The 25690-nt window shown below is 36.8% G+C and overlaps 1 protein-coding gene across 3 annotated transcripts in view; it reads right to left on the reverse strand.

Annotated features, from left to right (window-relative positions):
- Positions 1-25690, reverse strand: part of ATF6 (activating transcription factor 6) — a 242139-nt gene that overhangs the window by 179977 nt on the left and 36472 nt on the right. For all 3 annotated transcript variants that reach the window (XM_068963738.1, XM_068963737.1, XM_068963739.1), the window contains 3 exons: positions 20014-20234; positions 4557-4742; positions 3452-3543 (listed from right to left, as the gene is read on the reverse strand). In XM_068963738.1, coding sequence (XP_068819839.1) covers positions 3452-3543; positions 4557-4742; positions 20014-20234 — 499 coding nt within the window. The remainder of the gene's footprint in view (positions 1-3451; positions 3544-4556; positions 4743-20013; positions 20235-25690) is intronic.

Genomic DNA, 25690 nt, shown 5'->3' on the forward strand with positions numbered 1-25690 from the left:
TGCAAGGAGATCCAACCAGTCCATCCTAAAGGAAATCAGTCCTAATATTTATTGGAAGGACTGATGCTGAAGCTGAAGCCCCAATCCTTTGGAAACCTGACGTGAAGAACTGACTTATTGGAAAAGACCCTGATACTAGGAAAGATTGAAGGTGGGAGGAGAAGGGGCTGACAGAGGATGAGACGGTTGGATGGCATCACTGACTTGATGGACATGAGTTTGAGCAAACTCTGGGAGTTGGTGATAGACAGGGAAGCCTGGTTTGCCGCAGTCTGGGGTCACAAAAAGTTGAACACGACTGAGCGACTGAACTAACTGACGACTTTATATTCACTCTACAGTAATCTAATTCACTTTTTTCAAGGAATTTAATTACATTCAAGTTTCTAAATCAGGATGACAAAGTTTTGATTAGCACATCTCTTGTCTCCTATATTAATCAAGAGATAGATCTTCTTGAATAAAGAAGTCACACTCCTTGGAACTTACCTAATGCTTCAGTGGTTAAGAATCTGCCTTGCAGTGCAGGGCACAGGGCTTTGATCCCTGGTTGGGGAGCTAAGATTCCACATGCTATGGGACAGCTAAGCCCACAACAACTACTGAGCCCACACATGCACACTGGAACCCTTGTGACACAACTAGGGGGCCCACATGCCACAACTAGAAAGCCCGTGCACCACAATGAAAGATCCTGCATGCCGCAACTAAGACCTGATGCAGTGAAATAAATAAATACTTTTTAAAAAAAAGAAAAAGGAGTCCAGTTTTCAAACACAAAAACAAAATAATTTTAATATAAAAGATACGGGTAAAATGTCAAAAATAAATAATGAAAATAGCAGTAAAAAAATTTTTTTAATAATTCAAATGCTTATTTCAGGTATCTCTTCAGCATATTTTATGTAACTTGTCTAGTATAGTGTCAACTTTCAAAAATAAGTCAACTTGGAATTGACTTTTCACTGAGTTGTCTTAGTTAACTAATTAAAAAGCTAGGTCTCTGGGACTCCATGAAGAGATTTCAAATGCTCTGGGGAATTGTGCTAACATCAAACAACAACAAAACTCCAATATGAGATCGACTTTATTTTTAAAAAACAACTACATAGAAATAAAATGGGAATGACCTGGTTTGGCCATCAAACATGTTTAATCAACATCAAACATGCTGATCAAACTATTATACTATTTTCTCTGTTTAAAATCTTCATAAATAAAAAAGAGATTATTATTATCAACTTACAATTCCTTTCTGTTCTCAACTAATTTTAATACAGATTTCACTCCTATCCCTAATAAATCTGCTTTCCAAGATTACCACTGACCTGCTAATCATCAAATTCAGTATTCTCATCTCAGTTTTCAGCCTCTCCCAAGCCCTCAACATGTGATACCATGGCTCAAGCCCCTCCTGAAACTCTTTTCATCCTTGGCTTCAGAAAATCATTTTCTTCTCATTCTGTCCCCAATTCTGTTCACTTTGAGTGTCTTTCCCTGGGTCTATCTATTGTTCATGCTGAGTCACTCAGATTCTTCTTCTTATTCTTCTTCGTCTATTTTTCTCCTTGGATAATCTCAGCTACTACTAACATCTCTGTCTATCTATCAGATAATTGGTAGGAAGGGATTGGAGGAAGGAGGAGAAGGGGCCAACAGAGGATGAGATGGCTGGATGGCATCACTGACTCAATGCACATGAGTCTGGCTGAAGTCTGGGAGCTGATGATGGACAGGGAGGCCTGGCGTGCTGCAATTCATGGGGTCGCAAAGAGTCGGACACGACTGAGCGACTGAACTGAACTAAACTGAACTGAATATCTAATCATTACCTCAGATTTCCCAATATCTAGTCACTCTCAAATTTATACTAACAATAAAAACCATTATTTTCTATCATGAAACTATTCATCTTTATATGTTGGCTACTTCATATGAGAGTATCACCATTCGGTCTCTCAAGAGAAAAATTTTGGAATTATATTTATTTCTCTTTTCTTCCTCACATTCCACACTGTAATAATCATCAAATCCCATCAGAGATGTACCCTGGGATAGGTCATCCTTTCCATCCCCATAGTCCAAGTTTAGACTCTCATCTCTTGCCTTACATACATCAACAGAATCCCATGCTGTCTCTGTCAATAGTTTCTCCTCCATCCAAACCATTTTCAGTAACACACCCTCAGAGTCATTTTAGTCGTCTTCCTGAGATACGAAACTGATTATGTTACCCTCTGCCTAAAAACCCAGGAATGACTGGTTTATAGTAGCACTGTATATAGCAGCATACTAAGCCCTTCATTACCTGGCCTCCCTTATATCACTAGCTGTATTTCCTCACACACACTTCCACATACATAAAATGTACCAGATTTTTCACTTTTTTTCTGAACTTGTCAGCCATTTCGTAACTGTGCCTTTTATCATGCTGCTCCCTCAGGATGCCTTTCCCGTACTTTCCACCAGGCAAACGATCATCATACTTTAAGATTCAGCTTCCTCTCTGGGATTTCCCTCATCATTCTGGCGTTCAACAAAAGAAAGTGTTTTGAGCATCTATCAATAAGACATGAAGATTCTCCTCCAGGAACGCGTATTCTCGTTTATATTCTTTTGGCACTTCGTTCACACTGAAGGTATGACCTTTTTCACACTGTGCTACAGTCATCCTTTCACATGTCTCTCCTCCCAGCCGGATCACGAGATATTTAAAGGCATGGTCCCTGTCTAACTACTCTTTGACTCCCCAACATCTAGGATGCTGATTTTGTTCATGTGTAGAGTATGCCACAGTTAGTGGGAATCTGAAAAAGATGATTTTTAAGATCCCTTTGAATTCTAGTATTCTATGATTTCAACATAAATGCAGCATTTCTTAGTTGTGATTTAGCTGAAAACCTGTGTCAAAAACAGCTAGAATGCTTAAAATATTTACATTAATTCCTGTTCCAAACCTACTGAAGAGGAAACAGAATTACTGTTCTAGTTAGGGAGGAAGTCATTCAAGTGCCTTATAATCACTGACACTCAAGTATCATAGTATTGAGGGAGGAAATATTATAATTACAGTTTAAAGGTAAGCAATTGAGGCATAGAGAAATTAAGTAACTTGAATAAGATAACAAAGTTACTAAGTGGGGAAGCTAGGATTTGAACTCAGTCTAATTTCAAGGTCCATGGTCTTTCTCAGTTCAGTATTCTGCTTTATCAGTGCTCTGTTTAATAACTCAAGGCTTCTTTCATTTAAAAGAAAAAAACATGAACTTTACTTTCTGCCAGACCTACATGAAGAACAAGAAAGAGGAACCAATCTTTCTTCTGTTATCTTGCCTCTGAGGAGGAAAAAACAAATCCATTTTTCCCTAGCTTATGACTACAGTAAAAATAATAAATAATAAGAATTCAAATTTCTAGCATTAGTATCCAAAACAAATATCTATACACTTACCTCATGGGTCCATAGTTCAGTATTACAAATGCCAAAACTATCATCACACAGATAGCTCTTCGCTTCGGACTAGGAACTTTAAGCCTCTGGTTCTAAAGAAAATGATCATTATTAAATACAATTGAATTACACATCAGTTTCACAAAAAGCAACATCTAAGATAATAATAACTCTTCTGTTTACCAGTTACGAGAATGCTTAAATGAAAACCAAAATGCAAATATGAGGAAAGAGTACTTTTCAAAAGACTAAGGAGAGGAGTAGGAGAAAAGAGGCCCCTTGTTGCAGAGGCCTCTTCACCCAAAAGGAAGAATTCAACAATTTTATGTTTTTATGAATCTTCAAAGAATCCCAAGGCACTGTACTTTAGTAACTTGCCTCTCTCTTAAATCACTCTTTTCAGTAACATAATGGAACATTCCCATGTGCTCAGGGCAAGATAGAAAGAGCAATGTAAGAAGCCAGTCTCCAGGGAATTCCCTGGCGGTCCGGTGGTCAGGACTCCATGCTTCCACTGCAGGGAGCATGGGTTTGGTCCCTGGTCAGGGAGTGAAGATCCCATGTGCTGCCCTGCACAGTCAAACAAAAAAAGTCCCATTCACTAGGCAGAGGCATCTGTTTGGTTCAAGAAAGCATTGCGGTAGGAAATTCTGAAAGCAGCAGATTTCATGAACGGAATTAAGATGATTAGCCTCACTGGGATGCATAGCAACAAAATACAAAGTATAGTATAGTGGTTGGGTGAACTGAGAACACATTAAATTTTTAAATTTTAGGGAAGACCTAGTGGGACTGCTTAGGAGACCTGATGTGATTCATTTAGTCAAAAAAAAAAAAAAAAAACAGAGAAAGGGTGCTATGATAATAAGGGAGAAGAAACCCAGGAAAAGGAGACAATTTTTATACACAGCTTGGGAGGTACAATTCAGAAGCTCCTCTTTCCAACACTTTATTCTTACTACAAATGTTTTTGGGCTTATTGTGCCTGCCTTTTCCTATTATTATTTTATAAAATTTAATTTAAAATGTAAAATTTCCAATTGCTTTATCAGAAAAAAAAATACTTCAACCCATCATCTCGCCTCTATCACTAACTAGCACTCACCTCTGATACAACTTCATCCAGTTGCCGCTTCAGTGAACCATTCTCTTTCTTCAGCTTCTCATTCTCTAAAAGGGCTGCCTTTAACCTTGCCTCTAAGCCTAGCATGTATTCTTTCTTCTTCTTGCGGGACTGACAAGCTGACTCTCGATTTTTAATCATACGTTGCTGTCTCCTTAGCACAGCAATCTAGGAAAAGTTACAGTAAATCAAAAATAGTTGGATTTTAGAATCAGATCAGTGAAGAATATACTGATTTTTATAATTATTTTTAAACAAAGTGTTCAAAAGATAGCTCACAGGTTGTTTTTAAAAAAAATACTCAAATGAAATAAACTGAAATCAAATGATTAAATAAGGCCTTCTAAAACCTGTTAAATGATTTCTTCTGGTGTTTTCACCAGAAATAAAGACTTATTTATTGATAAATAAGATTTATTTATTGATCTTCCAATTTGCCCTTTAGAAATACTATACATATGTATACATACAGCTTTAATCTATATCACAGGCCCTGAATTACTTGACTGTTTTTCAGAACCATCTATCCAGTTACTTATAGGGCCACTTGTGCTGGTAGAGTTACCATCACTTCAAATTCACCATTTGCCAGCTGAACTCATTATCTCCCTCTACCTAGTCTTTGAAACCTACTGAACTTCTATCAATGGTATCTCTTAGGATATAAAGGAAGGTGTGACCAGTAACCTATTTTTCTTTCATTCCCCAACATATTAACTCATCTCCAGACTACTGCAACAACAGCCTTCTAACTATTTCAACTGGCTTCAACTGGCTCCAAGCTCCTTCTGTCTACCATTTTTAAGATAACTTTCTTCTCCTAAAAACATTTTAATCTTGCTACTCCATTGCAAAAGCAAGCTAGTCATGTATTTTACCTACCCACCTTTGCTTTCAAAATCTTCCATAATGTGACCACTCTCTACTTTCCTAACTCTACAACTACTCACACCACACCTTCCAATCAAGGTTATTCCATGATCTTCACACGTATCTAACTTGTTCCTTTATTCATACTGTGTGTTCTGATTTAGAATGCTATCTCCTCTACTAAGCTAATTCTAAGGACCATCCAAACTCTTAATTATGATAGACCATTTGGAGTTTTTAATATTGTCTGAATTACTTATGCTCTTATAATTCAGAAGATACAGCTGAATGCTCTGTTTCAAAAATGCTGACTTTTTCTCTCTTTTCCTAGATTTTACACCTTGGAAGCCAAAACTATGTGATATGACCCACAATATCTGCCATAATCAAAACTTACTGACCAAAATTATTTTTGTTATATTTTATAAACAAAGATGTGAAACGTGTTTTAGCATTAGTCTATTTCAGAGAGAATGTGAGATAGTAAAATTAAGTCCATAAAAAGAACCAAATAATACTAAATTTATTATTGTGAGTATAGAGATGACAGAATTTCTGACTTCTCTGTTTTGTAAAGGACTTTTAAAAAAGTAAACGTTTTACTGTGGCTGTTTAATAACTTTTACTGAGATACATAAATAAAACTAAATAATTTAACGCTGATTTCTTTTGAAATAACAATGCAATTTCCATCCCATACTACATTTTCTAGAAATAGAGGTATACCAAATCCAACTGAGCAATCAGACTCCATAAGGAAAAAAAAAAGAATCCACAAGGAAAAGAAATATTACATGAGATGTCAAGAAGTGTATCTTTCCCCCCCTCTTTTTTTTCTTTTTTAACTGAAACATCACCAGAATGTTGACTTCTATAACCATCAATCTACAAAATTTCCCTGTGGCATAACTATCCCACTCTTCAATAATGCTAAACACACACACAGAGTAGCATCAAATCATGATGGATTTTAATTATTCAACAATTTCCAACTATTTTCTGGAAATGCCACTTTGTTCGATCTACTGTTACTCTTAGTGATCTTCATTGTTACCGAGAATGCCAGTGTCCATAACTGATACTTAACACAAGAGTGCTGAAGTACACAGAATGCTGAGCAAGCACATGAAAGAGAAGGCTCCCAGATGGAAGAGCTTATACTAAAAGTTGGATAAAAGGTAACCTTACTTATTTAAAGGCTGATTAATGTATGGACTCTGGGGAGGCTTACACATGGCACACTACTTAATAAATTTCAAACAGGATTAGGGATTTCTATAAACAATAAAAGCGCCTGCATATTATACAGCATGAAGTTTCAAAGGCTGTCAGTGCACATGCCTCATACTAAAAAAATGAAAACCACCTGTAGCCAAATATTCATTTCTTCCCATAGAAAGAGATAACAATAGTTCTGAAAATGCAGTAAATACTCAGTATTGCCAATAAATACAAAGGATGAGTATAGTAAAAATATATGAAGTCCATAGGAAACTCCAAACACAGAGCTCCAACTTTACATCTCAGCAAGCTATATTCAGCTAACTGAATAAAATATTTAAATTATTCTGTATTTTTGAGGGTAAAAGAAATAAAATAAAATTTCAGATTAAACATATGCATACTGTTTGTTTCTTTGTTTGACAGGGGAGGATATTTTAAAAGAAAAAAAGGACTACCTGTAATTACTGTTCTGTAAACTGATTTTTTTTCCCATACAACATATCATGATCACCTTTGACATGCCATGAGAATGGCAGCCCAGTATTTCAACTATATTGATGCTCCATAAAACATTTAATTAATCTCCTCTTGTTGAAATTGTTATAGTTTTCAAGATTCTTTAAAATAAGGCTCATCATTCGATACTGTTAGAGTAGAAGAATCAAGGCTAGAGTTTAGGGCAGTTAATTCCAAGACCAGTGCTACTTACACAACAGCTCCACGCTGCTTTTAAATACCAAACAGGAAGTCCTGCATTACAGTATGGAACTCCCAACTCAGTGAATTGTGTGGTTACTTTACTTACGCGCCTGTTTGAAATTGAAGGCTTATGGAACTGCTTGTATCTGGAAGTTTACCCTCCTCTGTTAGCAGTCGACAAACATAAAATCAATACTCTGGCCCATTAATCAATTGACACATCTCCCTGTGGGCGTATAAGATGATTCAGCATGATTGAGATGAGTGAACAGCTACCCAGCCCCTGCTTCTGATCACCCTGCCTTCAGACATCTCTTTTACCAAGCATTATACCTTAGAAAAGGAAAAACTCCAAAGCAGAAAAATACTCTCCCTTTAGTGCCACTGCACTATAAAACATAGTGTTTCATTATTAAACATTTATTCGACTGTAAGAAAGACTCTCACAACTGCCATATGACCCAGCAATCCCACTGCTGGGCATACACACTGAGGAAACCAGAATTGAAAGAGAAACATGTACCCCAATGTTCACTGCAGCACTGTTTATAATAGCCAGGACATGGAAGCAACCTAGATGCCCATCAGCAGATGAATGGATAAGAAAGCTGTGGTACATATACACAATGGAATATTACTCAGCCATTAAAAAGAATACATTTGAATCAGTTCTGATGAGATGGATGAAACTGGAGCCTATTATACAGAGTGAAGTAAGTCAGAAAGAAAAACACCAATACAGTATACTAACGCATATATATGGAATTTAGAAAGATGGTAACGATGACCCTATACGCCAGACAGCAAAGGAGACTTAGAGGTAAAGCACAGTCTTTTGGACTCTGTGTGAGAAGGCGAGGGTGGGATGATTTGGGAGAATGGCATTGAAACATGTATATTATCATTTGTGAAAGGATATCAGTCCAGGTTCGATGCATGATACAGGGTGCTCGGGGCTGGTCCACTGGGATGACCCAGAGGGATGGTATGGGGAGGGAGGTGGGAGGGAGGGTTAGGATGGGGAACACATGTAAGGATTCATGTCAATGCATGGCAGAACCACTACAATACTGTAAAATAATTAGCCTCCAATTAAATTTATATTTTTTAAAAAAGAGTCTCATAAAAGGAGAACTTTCACAAATGGACAAATACTTTTTGAAGGTTGGATCAATTTAAGAGTCAAAATCCTAAGCTCTTTGGATTATGTTTCATTTTAAGTTACTGATAAACACTACAAGACATGTTCTTCTTACAAATAAAATAGACTATTTAGACCCTTGATTCTGTGACGTTGCTAAAAAATGAGCTTTGAAGTCCTGAATGGCTATAAAGATATTAAAATATTTTACCGCTAAGAAATACATCCCAACATCTCACACAAGCTCAAGACAGACCATGTATTGGTAACATACAGGTGAACGAACCACTAGGTTACTATAAATCTATCAGTTCTAATTCTCATTTTGCTGAATCTTTCTCTCTTCATTATATCAAACAAAACTTTATTCAATTAAATAAAAAAGAAATAAACTTCGTCTACTGGAAATTGACACTTTAATCCTCTAAAGGTCTCATCCAATCCAAAAACAAAATGGTTCTAGTACCAATGTTAAACATGTGTCCTTAATTACCATGTAGCACAATAATGACTACTGTATCATAAAATATGGATGCTATTAACTTTGCTGTTTTATCTGATTCCAGACTGTTCAAATAAAGTCAATCTTTATACTTTGTCTCACAAAACTTAAAACCATCTGCTTGAATTTTTTTCTTAATTAAGAGAATACATTTGTAGAAAGAGAGAAAAGGGAACAGCAAGTTTCAAGATACGGATAATTTGAAGTTGGCACTGCGTCAGGGCTGCCTTGTAAGCCTCACTGATGGAGCACAGAGTAAAGACCCCAGTGCTGAACTGAGGGAAAGCCAAGGTCTGAAGCCTAACTCCATTATCGCAGGTCCTATGATGGAGGTGAGGATCAGCTTTAATGGACATGAAGGTTCTCTGTAAACTAATGTGCCACACACATGCCACACTGTGCCAAGTTGCTCCAGTCGTATCCAACTCTTTGCCACCCCAGAGACTGTCACCCACCACGCTCCTCTATCCATGGGATTCTCCAGGCAAGAATACTGCCGTGGGTTGCCAGTTCCTCCTCCATGGGATCTTCCAGACCCAGGGATCAAACTCATGTCTCCTGTGGCTCCTGCACTGCAGGCAGGTTTTTTACCTTGCCTGGAGAATCCCAGAGACAGAGGAGCCTAGTGGGCTGCCATCTATGCGGTCGCACAGAGTCGGACACGACTGAAGCAACTTAGCAGCAGCAGCAAGCTATAAGTTGGGCTCCAAAGTCACTGCAGATGGCGATTGCAGCCATGAAATTAAAAGACGCTTACTCCTTGGAAAGAAAGTTATGACCAACCTGATAGCATATTAAAAAAAGCAAAGACATTACTTTGCCAACAAAGGTCTGTCTAGTCAAGGCTATGGTTTTTCCAGTGGTCATGTATGGATGTGAGAGTTGGACTGTGAAGAAGGCTGAGTGCTGAAGAATTGATGCTTTTGAACTGTGGTGTTGGAGAAGACTCTTGAGAGTCCCTTGAACTGCAAGGAGATCCAACCAGTCCATTCTAAAGGAGATCAGTCCTGGATGTTCATTGGAAGGACTGATGCTAAGCTGAAACTCCAATACTTTGGCCACCTCGTGCGAAGAGCTGACTCATTGGAAAAGACTCTGATGCTGGGAGGGATTGGGGGCAGGAGGAGAAGGGGACAACAGAGGATGAGATGGCTGGAGGGCATCACTGTCGATGAAGGTGAGTTTGGGTGAACTCCGGGAGTTGGTGATGGACAGGGAGGCCTGGCATGCTGCGATTCATAGGGTCGCAAACAGGTGAACACAACTGAGCGACTGAACTGAACTGAAGCTGTAAGTTTCACTAAAAAGAAATATCCTGCAGCTATGAATAAATTGGGTGAGGAAACAAAAATTCTTAATTCCATCAACAATGTGCCTCAGAGATACTCTGATAAACTGTTCAACTAAAGTAATATTGCAAATATCTGCCTTCATTCCAGCTCTTATTTTTACACATTTCAAATATTAAATATCAGATTAAAACAAAAACAGACAAAATCTGGAAACCCCATTTAATTCATACAAAAGCAGAAAACCAGAGCCTAAGAATAAAAATCTAATTCACTCTCCTCCCAAGATCCCTCAGTCTGCCCCTTATTCTGTATTTATCAGGACTCTCATTTGCCTGAGAAGGCCATTAGGAGGTTTTATGCACTTACAACAAAGTGTCTGGTACATACCACTTCATCAATATCAGCCATCTAAGTAATATGGCCTTGACTGAAATATTTAACCAATTGATTCATTCAATGGTAAAATGGGAACAAAGCCCGCTTTACAAGGATTTTGAGAGAATCAAATAGGACTATGTGAAAATAAATGTGAAGTACTTATCAAAACTATATTGGAGAAGAGCTGAACTTCTCAGAAGCGTCAAAATGACAAAGGCTATGGGAATGCTCCAGATTGAAAGAAGTCAAAGAGACATGACATCTCAGCGCAGTATCTGACCCTACAGGGATCCTATATTGGAGGGGGAAAAACTCAAGTGATAAAACTGTCATACTGACAGCTGAAAAAAGTATTTTACAAACACAAATTTATGAAGGTGATGTGGGTATGTAAGAGAATATCCCTATTCTGAGGAAATACACACTGACATATTTAAGGGTAAAGAACTATAAGGTATGTAACTTACTGTAAAATAGTTCAGGAAAAAAATGTGTGTGTGTATCTATATATATATATGAAGATGGATAATAGGCAGATAAATAAAACTAACTGATAAAGCAAATGTGGTAAAATGTTAACAACAGGTGAATCCAGGGACATGGGTGTTCTTTGCACTAGTTTTGTTTCTACAACTTTTTAAAATTTGAAATTATTACCATATACAAGGTCTGGTACACATGTACACACACACACACAAACACACACACACAAGACTGCAGTACAAACATAACACTAAGGAGTTATAGGAAAAGAAAAAAGAATTTTCCTTTAAAACTCATAATCAAGGGTGGTAAGAGCCACAGAAAATGTTAACCATAACAGGTTTAATCTTTGAGTATTATTTGTTAACCACCTTTAACCAGTCAAAAGTTCTCTTCTGTTAACAATTAATATTATCTAACACATTTGTAGAACAGTAATGTTCTGGAGAATGCACACCTTCAGGACTATATAGCCAATGATACTTTCATTGAAATAATTTGTCATTTTTCTTTGTAAATTATCTATTCACTTATTTTGTCCATTTGGTTGTTGGGTTTACTTGGATCTTTCTGATTTGTAAACACTCTTTATATACTAAAAATTGTTTTTAAAAGACTATAAAAACTTGCACATGAATTTTCAAAGCAGCATTATTCCTAAAAGCCTAAAAGTGGAGACCACCCAAATGTCCATCAACTGATCAATGTACAACCCAAACATAGTATATCTGAAAAATGGCCTATTATTTGGCCATAAAAAGGAGTAAACATTGACATATACCACACAAATACATATTGAAAAATACTGTGCTAAGTGAAAGAAGTCAGACACAAAAGCTACATCATGTATAATTCTATCGATATGAAATGTCCAGGATAGGCAACTTCATACAGAAGGCAGCCTTCCCTGATAACTCCGTTGGTAAAGAATCTGCCTGCAGTGCAGGAGACCCTGGTTCAATCCTTGGGTCAGGAAGATCCGCTGGAGAAAGGACAGGCTACCCACTCCAGTATTCTTGGGCTTCTCTTGTGGCTCAGCTGGTAAAGAATCCACTTGCAATGTGGGAGACCTGGGTTTGATCCCTGGGATGGGAAGATCCCCTGGAGAAGGGAAAGGCTACCCACTCCAGTATTCTGACCTGGAGAATTCCATGGACGGTATAGTCCATGGAGTCACAAAGAGTCAAGACGCAACTGAGCATCTTTCACTTTCCCTTATACAGAAAGCAGATTAGGAAGTAGCTGTCAGGGGTTGAAGAGGATGGCAGATGAGGAATGACTGCTAACAGCAATGGAGTTTATTTTTAGGGTGATGAAATATCCTAAAATTAAACATCAGTAACAGTTGCATAACTCTGAGAATATACTAAGCAATCACCAAATAGTACATTTTAAAAGGGTAAACTCAGACTTCCCTGGTGGTCCAGTGGCTAAGAATCCACCTGCCAATGCAGGAGACACGAGTTTGATCCTTGGTCCAGCAGGATTTCACATGCGGCAGGGCAACCAAACCCATGTGCCACAACTACTGAAGCCCAAGCACCCTAGAGCCCATGCTCGGCAACAAGAGAAGCCGCCACAGTCAGAAGCTCATGCACTGCCACGAGAGAGTAGCCCCCATTTGCTGCACCTAGAGAAAGTCTGTGCACAGCAATGAAGACCCAGCAAAGCCAAAGAAAGTAAACAATTTTAAAAAATAAAAAGGTAAACTCCATAGTATATGAATTTTAGCCCAACTAAGCTATTAAAAAACCCCAAGCAAACAAGGACTTTCATTCACCTCAAAAGGCCATGGAAGGCAGAAGCTAAGGACTCTCTTTCCAGACAAATGTATATGCATACAAAGTATTACAAGCAATTATGCAGGGAACAGAGTGAGGTGAAGAAAAGGGAACTTGTTTATGGAAATACTGAAACCTATTGATGGGTTCCATTAAGAAACCCTGTGACTGTCATTCGTACACAGTTAAAGTAGAAGAACAAATTACAACTACCCCTAAGGCGAAAAACTACCTAGCTTCTGACGCTCTAGTTTCAGTTCTAAGAATTTCTCCTACAGATATACTTTCATATGAACAAAGTGAAATAAGTACCAAGTTATTCAATGGAGGAATGTTTACAAAGAAAAAACACACACACACACACAAAAAACCCCATAAAACTCAAATGATTATGACAGCTGTATGAGATAAGACTACCATGCACCTGTTAAAATAATAAGAAAACTTTTTAGGTACTGCTGTCGAAAATCTCTAAGATATATTGAAAAGAGTGACATGCAGGACAGTGTTTATAGTATGTTACCATTTCCATAGAACAGGTAAATAGGTAAAAAGATATATTCTTATACACTAAAGAACTATCTCAGAAAGAATGCACAAAAAACTGGTAACAATGATTGCTTCTGAGCAGGGAAACAAAATGGCTAGAAAGCATCTAGGTCATGGGAGGACTGTCTTCCTAGGAATGAGTCTCCAGGGGTAGTTTATAGGAAGAGAAATCAGAGAAAGGACAGAAGCATTTAATTATCTATTAAGATATAAATCAGCATCCCTCTAAAAATAAGTATTTATTAAGCTTATCAAGATGCTAAACTGAGAAATAAAGAATAAAGAATGTTAGAGTTGCCATGACATAAATCTAACCTAACGCAACACATCAGGGAAAAAAAAATTGTTCATTTCTCATCCCAAAGCTACTGTAACCACAGAAGAGATTACTTGCCAAAGTTTTTATTCAGGATAATATTTTAGGAGCCCCAAATCTCCATCTAAAGAGGAACTGCAAATATTTTAACAAAGCATGTTGTTCTTTTACGTGCAGGGTATCTGGTAGCAGCAGAGCCAAAAAGTAGTCAGCACAGAAGTAATTTCTTTACTAGAATCTGGATAGCTTTTCAGATCTCTAAATCTTCCTGTTGAATTTGTTCTGATGGATTCCTCCACTTTATAGCCTAAAGAAATATCATGATCTCAATGTCTCCATTGGTTAAGAATTTAGTTGCTAAAAAGTTCAATATTTATTCACTATTTATCTTCTTAGGTCTAAGGTAGTCACACAATTCAAGGTTATTCAGCTCACACTTTGACCTAACAGAGTATCTATTTGTGGGTTTACAGTCAAAATATGCATCTTAAATGTTCAGTAGTTGCACTTTTTTTTTCTGAAATAGAACACAGACACTCTCCATCTTTCTAAGTTTCTCCACACTACTTTGCATTGTAAACAGATTGTTTTAGATTCATTTTTCTTGGAAGCTACTCCTTCAGGGGGTACCCTGTGAGTCCTGCTATTACACATGCTCCTGGGTATGACAAAAATACAAAGCCCTGACCACTCTTTACCCAGGCCATTTCTCAGGGTTGACCTTGAGAGATGAGGTAACATCTCCCTCTGGACAATGATGAGGCTTGCTTACTGCTTGCTGTGAATGTATCCAATTCCCAACGTCAGCATTCCGCCACTGCAGTAAAGGAACACTGTGTGTACAGCATCATCTGGGCCAGTATCACATCACCCCCATGCTGACAATACTAACAATACCTGAATTCTTGAACTTAACTATGTAACACTGTCCCCACAGAAAGAAACACAAAGTTTCAATTTGGGATGTATGCCAGGGGAATCCCCTCCACACCATTCTCACACCCAAGGCCACTGGAAAGGATCCCCCAGCACCCGCCTTCTCATGATGGCTCTGGTGACCCAGGACAGGGACTCCCAAAGGGAAGGGGCTGGGATGGAAGGAGTCAAGGTCACTAAGTAAAGAACAAGACAGAGGGTCCAAAGTAATAAGGGGTTTGAAAGACACTCAGTGGAGCGAATGGACTGAGAGGAAGACCTGCGGCCTCCTGTCAGTATATCCTGTACCCATCAGCCTCCCATCTGATGTTATTTCACGTTCTGACCTTGTTTCTGATCATTTTCTTTCCATTGTATCCACCAACTGATTCCTATTACGGGTTTTTGCTCCACCTTGACCCACTTGCGACATTTAGTATAGAATTTCACCACTCTTTTTTCTGCTCTGTTGTCCCAGTAACCAAAACAATGTTGTAGCTCCATAGCCTTAAAACTAGGGCCATAATGTCTTGTGAACTTTATGGAATTATAATAGGTAAGCGGAAGTATTCAATGCAGATTTAAACAGATTGCTGTTTCCAAGCCCTTGGTTTGATGTTTGGCAACATTCAATAGCACTTTAAAGAAAGATAAGCATATTCTCCCATGAAGGCATCTTTGTAGTTCCAAGACTACCATTTACTAAGAAACTGCTTAAGAGAATTTCTACACTGAAATGAGAGACCATGTTCATTTTTTCCATCAGGATCTGAGCCAAAAACCAACCATATTTCTTGAAGACTTAGGTGAGGTTTCCAAGAGTTAAACAGAACAGATTTACCAGCAAAAGGCAGGAAGAGTGAGATTATAATTTGAACCAGGCAAACTGTTTCATAACAGAAAATGTGGCACTTAATGTAGTTTGCAGAATATGGTATGTTAAAAATGCTACTTTATGGCAGGGGCAGACCTCTGGAGAGTGAAACCAGCCAAATGAAAAGAACAAAAAAGGTAGAAAAAAAGAAGCCATGTCAGCAATACAAAGCCACAAAAAACTGATACACTTTTTTTTTGGTACCGAATTACAACTTTCCACCACATTTTGTGGTTCAAAAACACATAAAAAAATGCTTGCTGAAAAAGTTTTCATTTTGGCCATTTTGAATCGGGGTTATACTAACTCAAATTTATCCTAATTTAATAGGACTTGAGTCTAACAAACACACACACTGTTGAGGTTACAGGAGACTACATATGTGAGCAGATCAAAGTTTTCTGCAGCTCCTTCTGGAACAGATTTATCCTGGGTTCCTGAATGGCTTGGGCAGCTGATAGAGGACAGACTGATGTTTCTTTACTTGAAATAAACATTAAGTCAAAACCTCTAACAGAAAACTCATACTGAAAAGGTTTGGCTCACTCCCTGATGTGCTAGTCAAGGAAAAGCAAGCACAAAAATCTCAATGCAGGTTGATTAGAAAATGTCTTCTAATCATCTTTACGTCTCTTGCACCAGACATACAGTACTTGAATCTTTCTTGTATAACACTGTCAATTCTGAATTTTGAAAAATAATAAGAATGCTAGTCAATAATTATTGCTTTTAAAAAAGCTAATACTTGTTGGGTCTATACTTTCTCATCTCACACATCCCCCAGTTCTTCAATGTTGACTGCATTATGCACCAAATTTACAAAGCACTCAAAGAGTTTAAAACCAAAACAGACACAGTCTTTCACGTCAAAGAACTTCTAAAGGATGTCTGGCTAATAGACTGACAAATAATTAACTGCAATGTTTATAAAGATTACAGAATGTGTGTCAGTGACATACAACGATGACTGACTGCCAACATTAAGATGCTCATTATTCAGATATTAAGCCTAGAAGAAAAACAATGATCTCTTGTTTTTAAATAGAATTATTGCATCAAAGACTTTTAGAAGAAATTTTTCTATAACTTGGGCTTCCCTTGTAGCTCAGCTGGTAGAGTATCGGCCTGCAATGCAGGAGACCCCTGTTTGATTCCTGGGTTGGGAAGATTCACTGAAGAAGAAATAGGCTACCCACTCAAGTATTCTTTGGCTTCCTTCGTGGCTTAGCTGGTAAAGAATCTGCCTGCAATGTGGGAGACCAGGGTTTGATCCTTAGGTTGGGAAGATAAGGGAACAGCTGGCTACCCACTCCAGTATTCTGGCCTGGAGAATTCCATGGAGTGTACATCCATGGGATCGCAAAGAGTAGGACAGACGGCGACTTTGACTTTTACTTTCTGTAACTTACCTGCACCTGTTCTAGATGAATCCTCTGGAATAACCCAGAACAGTTATCCTATTTTCCAAATGACAACCTTCATTTTCTAGAATACGGCTCTACAGTCTTCTTTTCTTCAGTTGACTGAATCATACCAACCCTTAAACCATTCTTCTCCCCATGACATGGTTTCTAGACCATCTCCCCATCCTAGCTACGTTCCTCTGGACCATCCCATGATTGAATGTTATAACTCAATGAATGTAGACTAAAATATGCTAAGATTTTTTAACATTGAAAACAGTGTGTGCCAAGACATGAAGGAGGAACAGTAGTGTTACATGAAAATAGATATATAGTACAGGATTAAGCTTGACTATTATGTTAGTTTATTTTGAGTACTAAAAAAAGTAAGCACACAGTGCTATAGCATAATAGATACTAACGCATAGTATGTGTTTCAACTGAAGATGAAATGATGTGAAGCTGAGATTTGCTTTAAAACACTCTATGTGGAGGTGATGAGCACAGAACAGAGGAAACATGATTAGCAAAAAAAATGTTGGTACTCACTGAGGTATGATTGGTAATCAAAAAATATATAGATGTCATATACATCAGTATTTTTAAAATTTCTAATTAGCCATTACCTTTTTCACATCTAAAATATTTCAAAATACATATTTTTAATGTCTAAACAAATTACCTTTGAATATTTTCTATTGCAAATTTTATTTGTATTATAGAAAAAATATTCAAATTTACAATTTAAAAAGTATTAAAAGAAAAATTTAAGCAATCATTTTCAAAATCCTTGTTCAGAATAGAAATTATTTTAAGCATCTTTTCTGATCACAACAGTATGAAACTAGAAATCAACCACAGTAAGAAAAACGGGAAAAGAATGAACACATGGAGACTAAACAAGCCACTAAACAAACAATGGGTCAACAATGAAACCAAAGAGGAAATCAGAAAATACCTCAAGACAACAGAAAATGAAAACACAGCTTTCTAAAATCTATGGGATGTAACAAGAACAGTTCTAAAAGGGAAGTTCATAGCCATACAGGCCTTCCTCAAGAAAGAAGAAAAATCTCAAATAATCTAACCTGACACCTAAAAGAATTAGGAAAAAAAGAACAGACAAAACCCAAAGTCAGCAAAATGAAGGAGATAATAAAATCAGAGAGGAAATAAATAAAATAAAGATCCAAAAACAACAGAAAAGATCAATAAAACAAGAGCTGGTCTTCTGAAAAGATAAACCATAAGCCTCTCACCACACCCACCTAGAGGAAAGCAAAGAGAACCCAGTAAGAAATGAAAGAGGAGAAATAACAACTGGTACCACAGAAACACAAAAAAATCATAGGAGGAAACTATGAACAGTTATATGCCAACAAACTGGACCACCTAGAAGCACCCAAGTTTCTAGAAACATACGGCCTGCCGAAACTTAATCAATAAGAAACATAATTTGAACAGACCAATCACCAGAAATGAAACAGAATTTCCCTGTGAACATCATTCTCCTGTGAAAAACTTTTTAATTGAAAAGTTGGATGTATGATTTTTAGTTGAAAATATCATGAAATATTTTTTAGATTTTTGTTATCATTGTTCATTTACTTATTGTAGAAAACTTCTCAAACACCAAAAGGAAAGAAAGACTACACACCCACCCTCAATGAGTACCAACATGTTTTTGCTAATCACGTTTCCTCTGTTCTGTGCTCATCACCTCCACATAGAGTATTTTAAAACAAATCTCAGCTTCACATCATTTCATCTGCATTTGAAACACATACTATGCATTAGTGTCTATTATACCACAGCACTGTGTGCTTACCTTTTTCAGTACTCGAACGTAGCAGTCGAGCTCACTCCTGTACCGTATGTCTATTCTCATATAACACTACTGTTCCTCCTTCATGTATTGGCACACACCGTTTTCAATACCTATATAAACTGTGGGAATTACTCTAGAATTTTGATGTTCTACTCCAGTAGATAATATTCTTTTGTTATGGGTCTTTACAATATTGGAGGTTACTGATGGAGATTACTTGGCTGTGTTTATGCAACAGTAGAGCAATTCTACAATGAAATGGCTACTGAAATGCTAGTTAATAAATTCTAGTAGACAGATCTGTCAATAGTATGATATACAATGTTACATAACTCACAGGATTTTAAAAATACTTTGCAATACCTAAAGAAAAGGTAATATCCACTTCTATTTTTAAAAAAAGGTATAGGGTTTGTTTTGCTTTCCCAGTCATGATTTTAGAGAATCCACTTTCAGACTAATTACTTGATGTTAACTTTCATTGAACTTCAGGCCCATAATGTTCAATTACTGTTTAACATATAACATAAGGTATTTTGTATCACTTTTAAAGAAAGCAAGAGTTAGCTGGCAAGTACTATAACTGGTTTTAGGCTGTGAGAGATCTTAGGAAACTTTCTGTGATTTATAAATTATAAAAAGTCCCTATAACAGAAAATCTGAAGGTTTGCAAAGATGGGAAAAAACTAAATAATCATTAAGAAACAGAATTCCTAAGAGTAGCAAGTCATCATTATGCAGTGGTGAGAACTCTTCAGTAAGTTAAGAGAGGAGCTAAATATAAACTCTGACCAAAAAGAAGTCTACAGACTTATCTGGGGCGTTGCCAAAAACATTTCAATCAGGAAACATGAAAGAATCCTGTAAAATACTAGTATTTTATGATTGAGTTGGGGGTGACAGTCTGAAGTATTGCGATGAAAAGGTGCAAAAGAAGGAATTAAAGAAGAGGAAGGTATGCATACCTCTCTTAGTCAAACCACTTTGGATTTTTTAAAACCTTTTCACTTAGATTCTAACAAACTAAGCCTTACACTAATTTTCCACCAGAGACTGGATGTACAATTTCAGCACATTTGACACAATATAACAAACATTAAAAAACAAAAATAGTTTTTGTTGTTGTTGTTGTTCTCATTTTCAAAATCAGGCATTTAAAAAAAGCATTCAACTTCAAAACTTACATCGGAACCCACATTTTTCATCGTACTTTGTAGGACAGGTTTAGTCACAGAAAGTTTCCCATTTGCTGGGCCGTTCGCCACAGGGGCTGGTACCACATTCACCACGTGATTAGGTAGCTGCGTGGTTCCCCCAGCAACAGCAAGGACTGGTTGAGGAGAGGGCAGAACTCCAGGTGCCTGGAGCTGAACCACGGTAGGCTGAGAGAGCACCACGGTCTGACCTGCAGTAGAGAAAAAAGAAAAGGAATCAGAAGGCGCATAACTGCTGTGGCAGGGGCAAACTTTCGCATTTAGGTCTCTTCTGCAGATACAATAGGTTAAAACCGCATGAAATGATTTGAAACCACCAACTGAACCACAATCAAGAGCAGCACACATCCTTGCTGACGTTCTCAATTAAAATATGTTTTAATAGACCGTATGTCTATTCTCATATAACACTACTGTTCCACTATATCCACTACTGTGGATATTACCTTTTCTTTAGGTATTGCAAAGTATTTTTAAAATCCTGTGAGTTATGTAACATTGTATACCATACTATTGACAGATCTGTCTACTAGAATTTATTAACTAGCATTTCAGTAGCCATTTCATTGTAGAATTGCTCTACCGTTGCATAAACACAGCCAAGTAATCTCCATCAGTAACCTCCAATATTGTAAAGACCCATAACAAAAGAATATTATCTACTGGAGTAGAATATCAAAATTCTACAGTAATTCCCACAGTTTATATAGGTATTGACGTTCTCTACTAAAATATGTTTTAAATTCATTCTATTTGAAGTTATGATTAACAACGTATTTCCACACTTTTTTTCAACTAACAAATACTAAATCTGCTAAGTTATACATAGATTTCCCTAAGTATTAACTTCTGAAACTTTTTAGTGCTAGAAGTATTTATCATATTACAAAGAACAAACCTTGTATACTGAGCACAGAATCATATATTTTAAGTTAATGGGATTTAGAAATACATACAACACCAAAAATATATGACAGAGATTCAGTAAGTCAATACTTGGAATAACCTGAGTCTACAAATATCAAAAATGTTAAAACCACTTGGGATAAATTCTTAGCTAACACGGGAAACATAGATCTGTAATTTAACATAACCTGCAGATAATGTTGATTCCCCTACCCACCAAAACAGTCTACAAGTCTTTTCTTAATCTTCACATTTAACCTTATTTTAAAATTATGCTAATCTGAGAATTAGTATCATAACCTAAAGAAGGCTCAAACAACTCCCAATACTGGTCTAGTAAAACTTTTACTTGTCTGCTGAGTGTTTGCTTTCAGATCTGGCCAATTTTATAAGGTGTTGAAAGCCTCACCTAACATCCACAGCTGCCTGAGCCTATCCAGCAAAATAAAGGTATTAAAGTAACTGGCAACTAAAATTTCCCATTGTATATTTATACTCTTCTTGAAGGAAAAAAAATACTATGCTTTCAGACAGTGTAACATGACCCATGTAAAATTCAGCTCAGTATTTCAAAGGATCAAGGAAAACTAAAAATCAAAATGTTTCAACACCTGTTTATTATGAACATGTCTTAGCTTAAGAAAAAAAAATCACTTCTATAAAATCAGTCTTTCTGTCTCAAAAGGCCTTGAAAAGCATACTTATACTAGAATTAATAGTATTTTATCCCTAAAAAGTAAGTAAATTAGTAAGAAAGACCTAAAAGTAATTTCACAGATTTATCATATACACAATTTAGTATAAATTTAGTACTTAGTGAAGTAGTCTTATCTTCTAAATTTTCCCTTGGAATAATTTACTTTATGAAATAAAAACATATAAAAATGGAAATAACTCATAAGCAAATATAAATTTGCTCTAGTCAAATATTCAAATAAAAATAATTAATAGAGAATTCCCTGGTGGTTCAGTGGTTAGGATTCTGCACTTTCACTTCCAAGGACATAGTTTCAGTCCCTGGTCAGAGAACTAAGATCCTGCAGGCAATGTTGCAAAACCAAAAATAATAATAATAATAATAAATAGCATATCACCACATGTTTTTTAAATAACACTTTCTGATCTATTACAGTTAATCTGGTACTATGAAAGACATACTCATGTATGTCAACAATGTAAAACTCAGACTAAAGGTCCCCACCCTGAATTTAAGGACCTTTCTTTAATATCAAAAACATCATGGTCACCCAAGATGATCACAGTTGTCCTTCCAGTTTCTGTAGATTGAGAAAATATGTGATGAGAAAAGTTTAGTAAGAATTTAGCAGTGATTTGAAATGAATCTGGAATTTATTATCATAAGTATAACCACAAAATTTTTAAAAATCAGTGTAAAGATATATGAAACAAATTATTTATCCAGTCAACAGAAAATATGGATTTGCAGATACCCTACAAAAAAGCCAAAAGCTACTGCCACTCCGACCACCCATACCCCAGGATCCACAGTCTACTGGTTGAGAACCACTGATTTAAAGCAATACTTTGAAAAGAGCATTATCAGAAGCAGCGTTCCACATCTTCTGAGTTTAAAAATTATGATAAAGTGAAAGTGAAGTCGCTCAGTCGTGTCCAACTCTTTGCTATCTCATGGACTATAGTCTATCAGGCTTCTCTGTCCATGGGATTTTCCAGGCAAGAGTACTGGAGTGGGTTGCCATTTCCTTCTCCAGAGGATCCTCCTGACCCAGGGATCAAACCCAGGTCTCCTGCATTGCAGGCAGACACTTTACCCTCTGAGCCACCCCTCAAAACTAAAATGTTCAGTGAATTTAGGGGATTACTCCAAAGATCAGAGGAGGTGGTAACCATAAAGAGTGAAATCATTTCAAAAAAACAATCCTACTTTAAGCATCAGTTACAGATTTAAAGCATTGGCAGATAACACATGCAGATGGCTTTGTACTATTTTTTAAAATTGATTCAAAAAATAATCCAAGTCTGTAGTGTTCATTGTTTGGTTATCGCCATCTCCTTGCTAACAGAACTGTAGCATGGAGCAAGGGAGATGAAGCAATATCAAGGCAAGATCTGCATACTAAATGTGGCTCCAAGTCCTTCCAGGCCATTGATGTCTCTTTTTTTTCAAAAATGCTCATCCAGCCCTTTCATCCCAGAGTGACCAACTAACCTCAAATTATTTAATATCTAAATCAATGATCCTCTAAATAGTCTTGGCAAGTTTGGGTTCAAGAAAAAATGGGGAGAAGCAACTACATTTCTATTACAGTGTGTTCATGGTGGCTTGCTAAATCTGACATGCTAGATGCTCACCAGATCACAAAACGCAAGGCAAAGAACTGTTTCAGGGCTTAAATAGTTAGCAGCTGAACATAAGTTACTACTGTTCCTCATGTGGAAACAGTTAAAAAGGCCATACCAAAACACTGTTTATCCATTTCAGCATGCTCAAAATCCTCTTTGGCATTACACACAAATCCCCCTTCATGGACCACGGCTGGTTACAATGCTGGATACTTCTGACTATGGATGACTCACTGATTGTGATAGTCAGTGTCTTCCTTTTCAATTATCTTCAAAGATTTCAAACTTTGTATCAAACATTTATTGAATGTCTTCTTTGTCTGAAATAGTATGGCTGTGTGACTGGGGAAATAATTTCTCTGTGTATTAATTTTCTCATCTATAAAAGGAAGATGGTAATAATAGCACCTATCCTCACAGAGTTGATGTGAGGATTAAATAAGATGACACAGTTAAGCACTTAGAATGGTATCTGGCACTTGATCTTTTATGTATAATAACTTTCATAAGGGTATTTCATGTATAATTAATTCATTAGTTCTCATAGTTACTATTATTTAACTATTGATATAATTTTCCAATTAGATAGTCAATTCTTGAGATCCAGGACCACTTGTCTGCATTCTTTCAGAGGCAATAGAACATAGTGATTAATTACACAGACTCTGAGCCAGACCATCTGGGCTCAAGTTCTGACTGTGCCTCTATTAATAGAACGACTGGGGACAAGTTATTCTACCTCTATCCTCCATTTCAGTGATTTGAACCACTATCTACCCAAAAAGCCCAAGAGAGGATACTTTCCCTTTTTCCGTCCTCCATTCCCATCACCTAACTGCCAACCCCTGTGATTCTACACTTTCTAACATCTTCACTGTCTATCCGGGATCTTCACTGATATTCCAAGTTTCAACATCTCTCACCTGCACTATCATAAGAATCTTAATGAATGTATAGGACACAGATGTAGAAGTAGGCAGAAGTTATTTAAGGCAGACTGAACAGCATGTCAAGAAACTAGAAAAAAACAAGAAAATGTAACGGACAATAGCCAAATTAGTTGAACCAAAGATTTATAGAAAGGAGAGTTATTATTATAAGGTAAAGCTAGAAAACTAAACTGGAGACAAACCATGATGGGTTTCACCTTCCAAGCCAGACAATTTGAACTTAATCTTATAAGAATTACTTCTTTTTTGCAGGACTTGCCTGGTAGTCCAGTGGTTAAGACTCTGCACTTCCAATGCAGGGGGCAAGAGTTTGATCCCTGAGTGGGGAGCAAAGATCTCGCGTGCTGCACAGTGTAGCCAAAAAAAGAAATTACTTCTTTTTTAATAACAAATATTTACTTCTGATACTTAGATCGATTAACTGTAAAATGCCTTTCCTATATTTCTCTTCTTCTCTCCTCATTATCAAATAAATGGAAGACTGGAAGTTATATATTTAAATCTGTTATGTTATTACAAGATTACCTCTTCAGATTACACTATAAAAATAGTAACAAGGCCTGTATTAGCATATGCTCCCCCAAAATAAATACTGTTTTCAGATAATGGGAAAGCACTGATGTTCTGAATAGTGTATGATTCAAGCCTCTGAAACTGATCAACTGCTCAGAGAAGTTTCTCTTCTCGCTATAGGTAAGATTTTCTATCATTCAAACATAACCAATGGTTTACTAAGAGCAAATTCTTAGGAACACCTCTTGCTTTACATACTGATCATATTAATGTCAAACTTTTACTTTTTATGTATATGTTTTAATAGCTTATGGAAACTATAATAAAGTTCTTCACACATTTAAATTCTTAGCCTTTGGGACGATGTACATTTTTGAGATCCTGATGAAAGTTTCGGAGACTATCCCTAGAAAAATCCACAAATAATATACACTAAATCTTGCATTTTATTTCAAGGAGTTCATGACATCCATTCACAGGTCACAAGAATACCCATTAGACAGGAGTGTTATTTTTCATATGAAAAAGTCTGTATTTTGACCCTGTCCTCAGAGGGCAGGTATTTCAGGTTTGTTTGGTTGGGGTTTTCTGGAAGGGATTGGTGAATTTTCACGGATCCATCCAGTCTCTCACCTAGTTCTTTTTATCAATGCCATACTGTCTATGACCATGGAATAGAGCAAAGTTAACAGAGTACCTGGAAATCAAATTTATGACCTTGGCCTCATTAAAACCATGCTTCAAAGAAATGAGCTAAAAATCTATAACTGAAAATATAGTTATAAACGTAACATTGGTATTTATTTATAACCCATACCCCATTGATACCTAGTCTTACTTGGTGCCAATAGATAAATCCACGGAAACAAGGCTGCACAAGTTTCGCTTTAGCCATGTGTACACACATCAGTATAGGCACAATGATGAATAATCTTCCCAAGAGAGCTCTGTGT

Source organism: Capricornis sumatraensis, chromosome 2, assembly GCF_032405125.1.
Source record: "Capricornis sumatraensis isolate serow.1 chromosome 2, serow.2, whole genome shotgun sequence".
Taxonomy (NCBI): domain Eukaryota; kingdom Metazoa; phylum Chordata; class Mammalia; order Artiodactyla; family Bovidae; genus Capricornis; species Capricornis sumatraensis.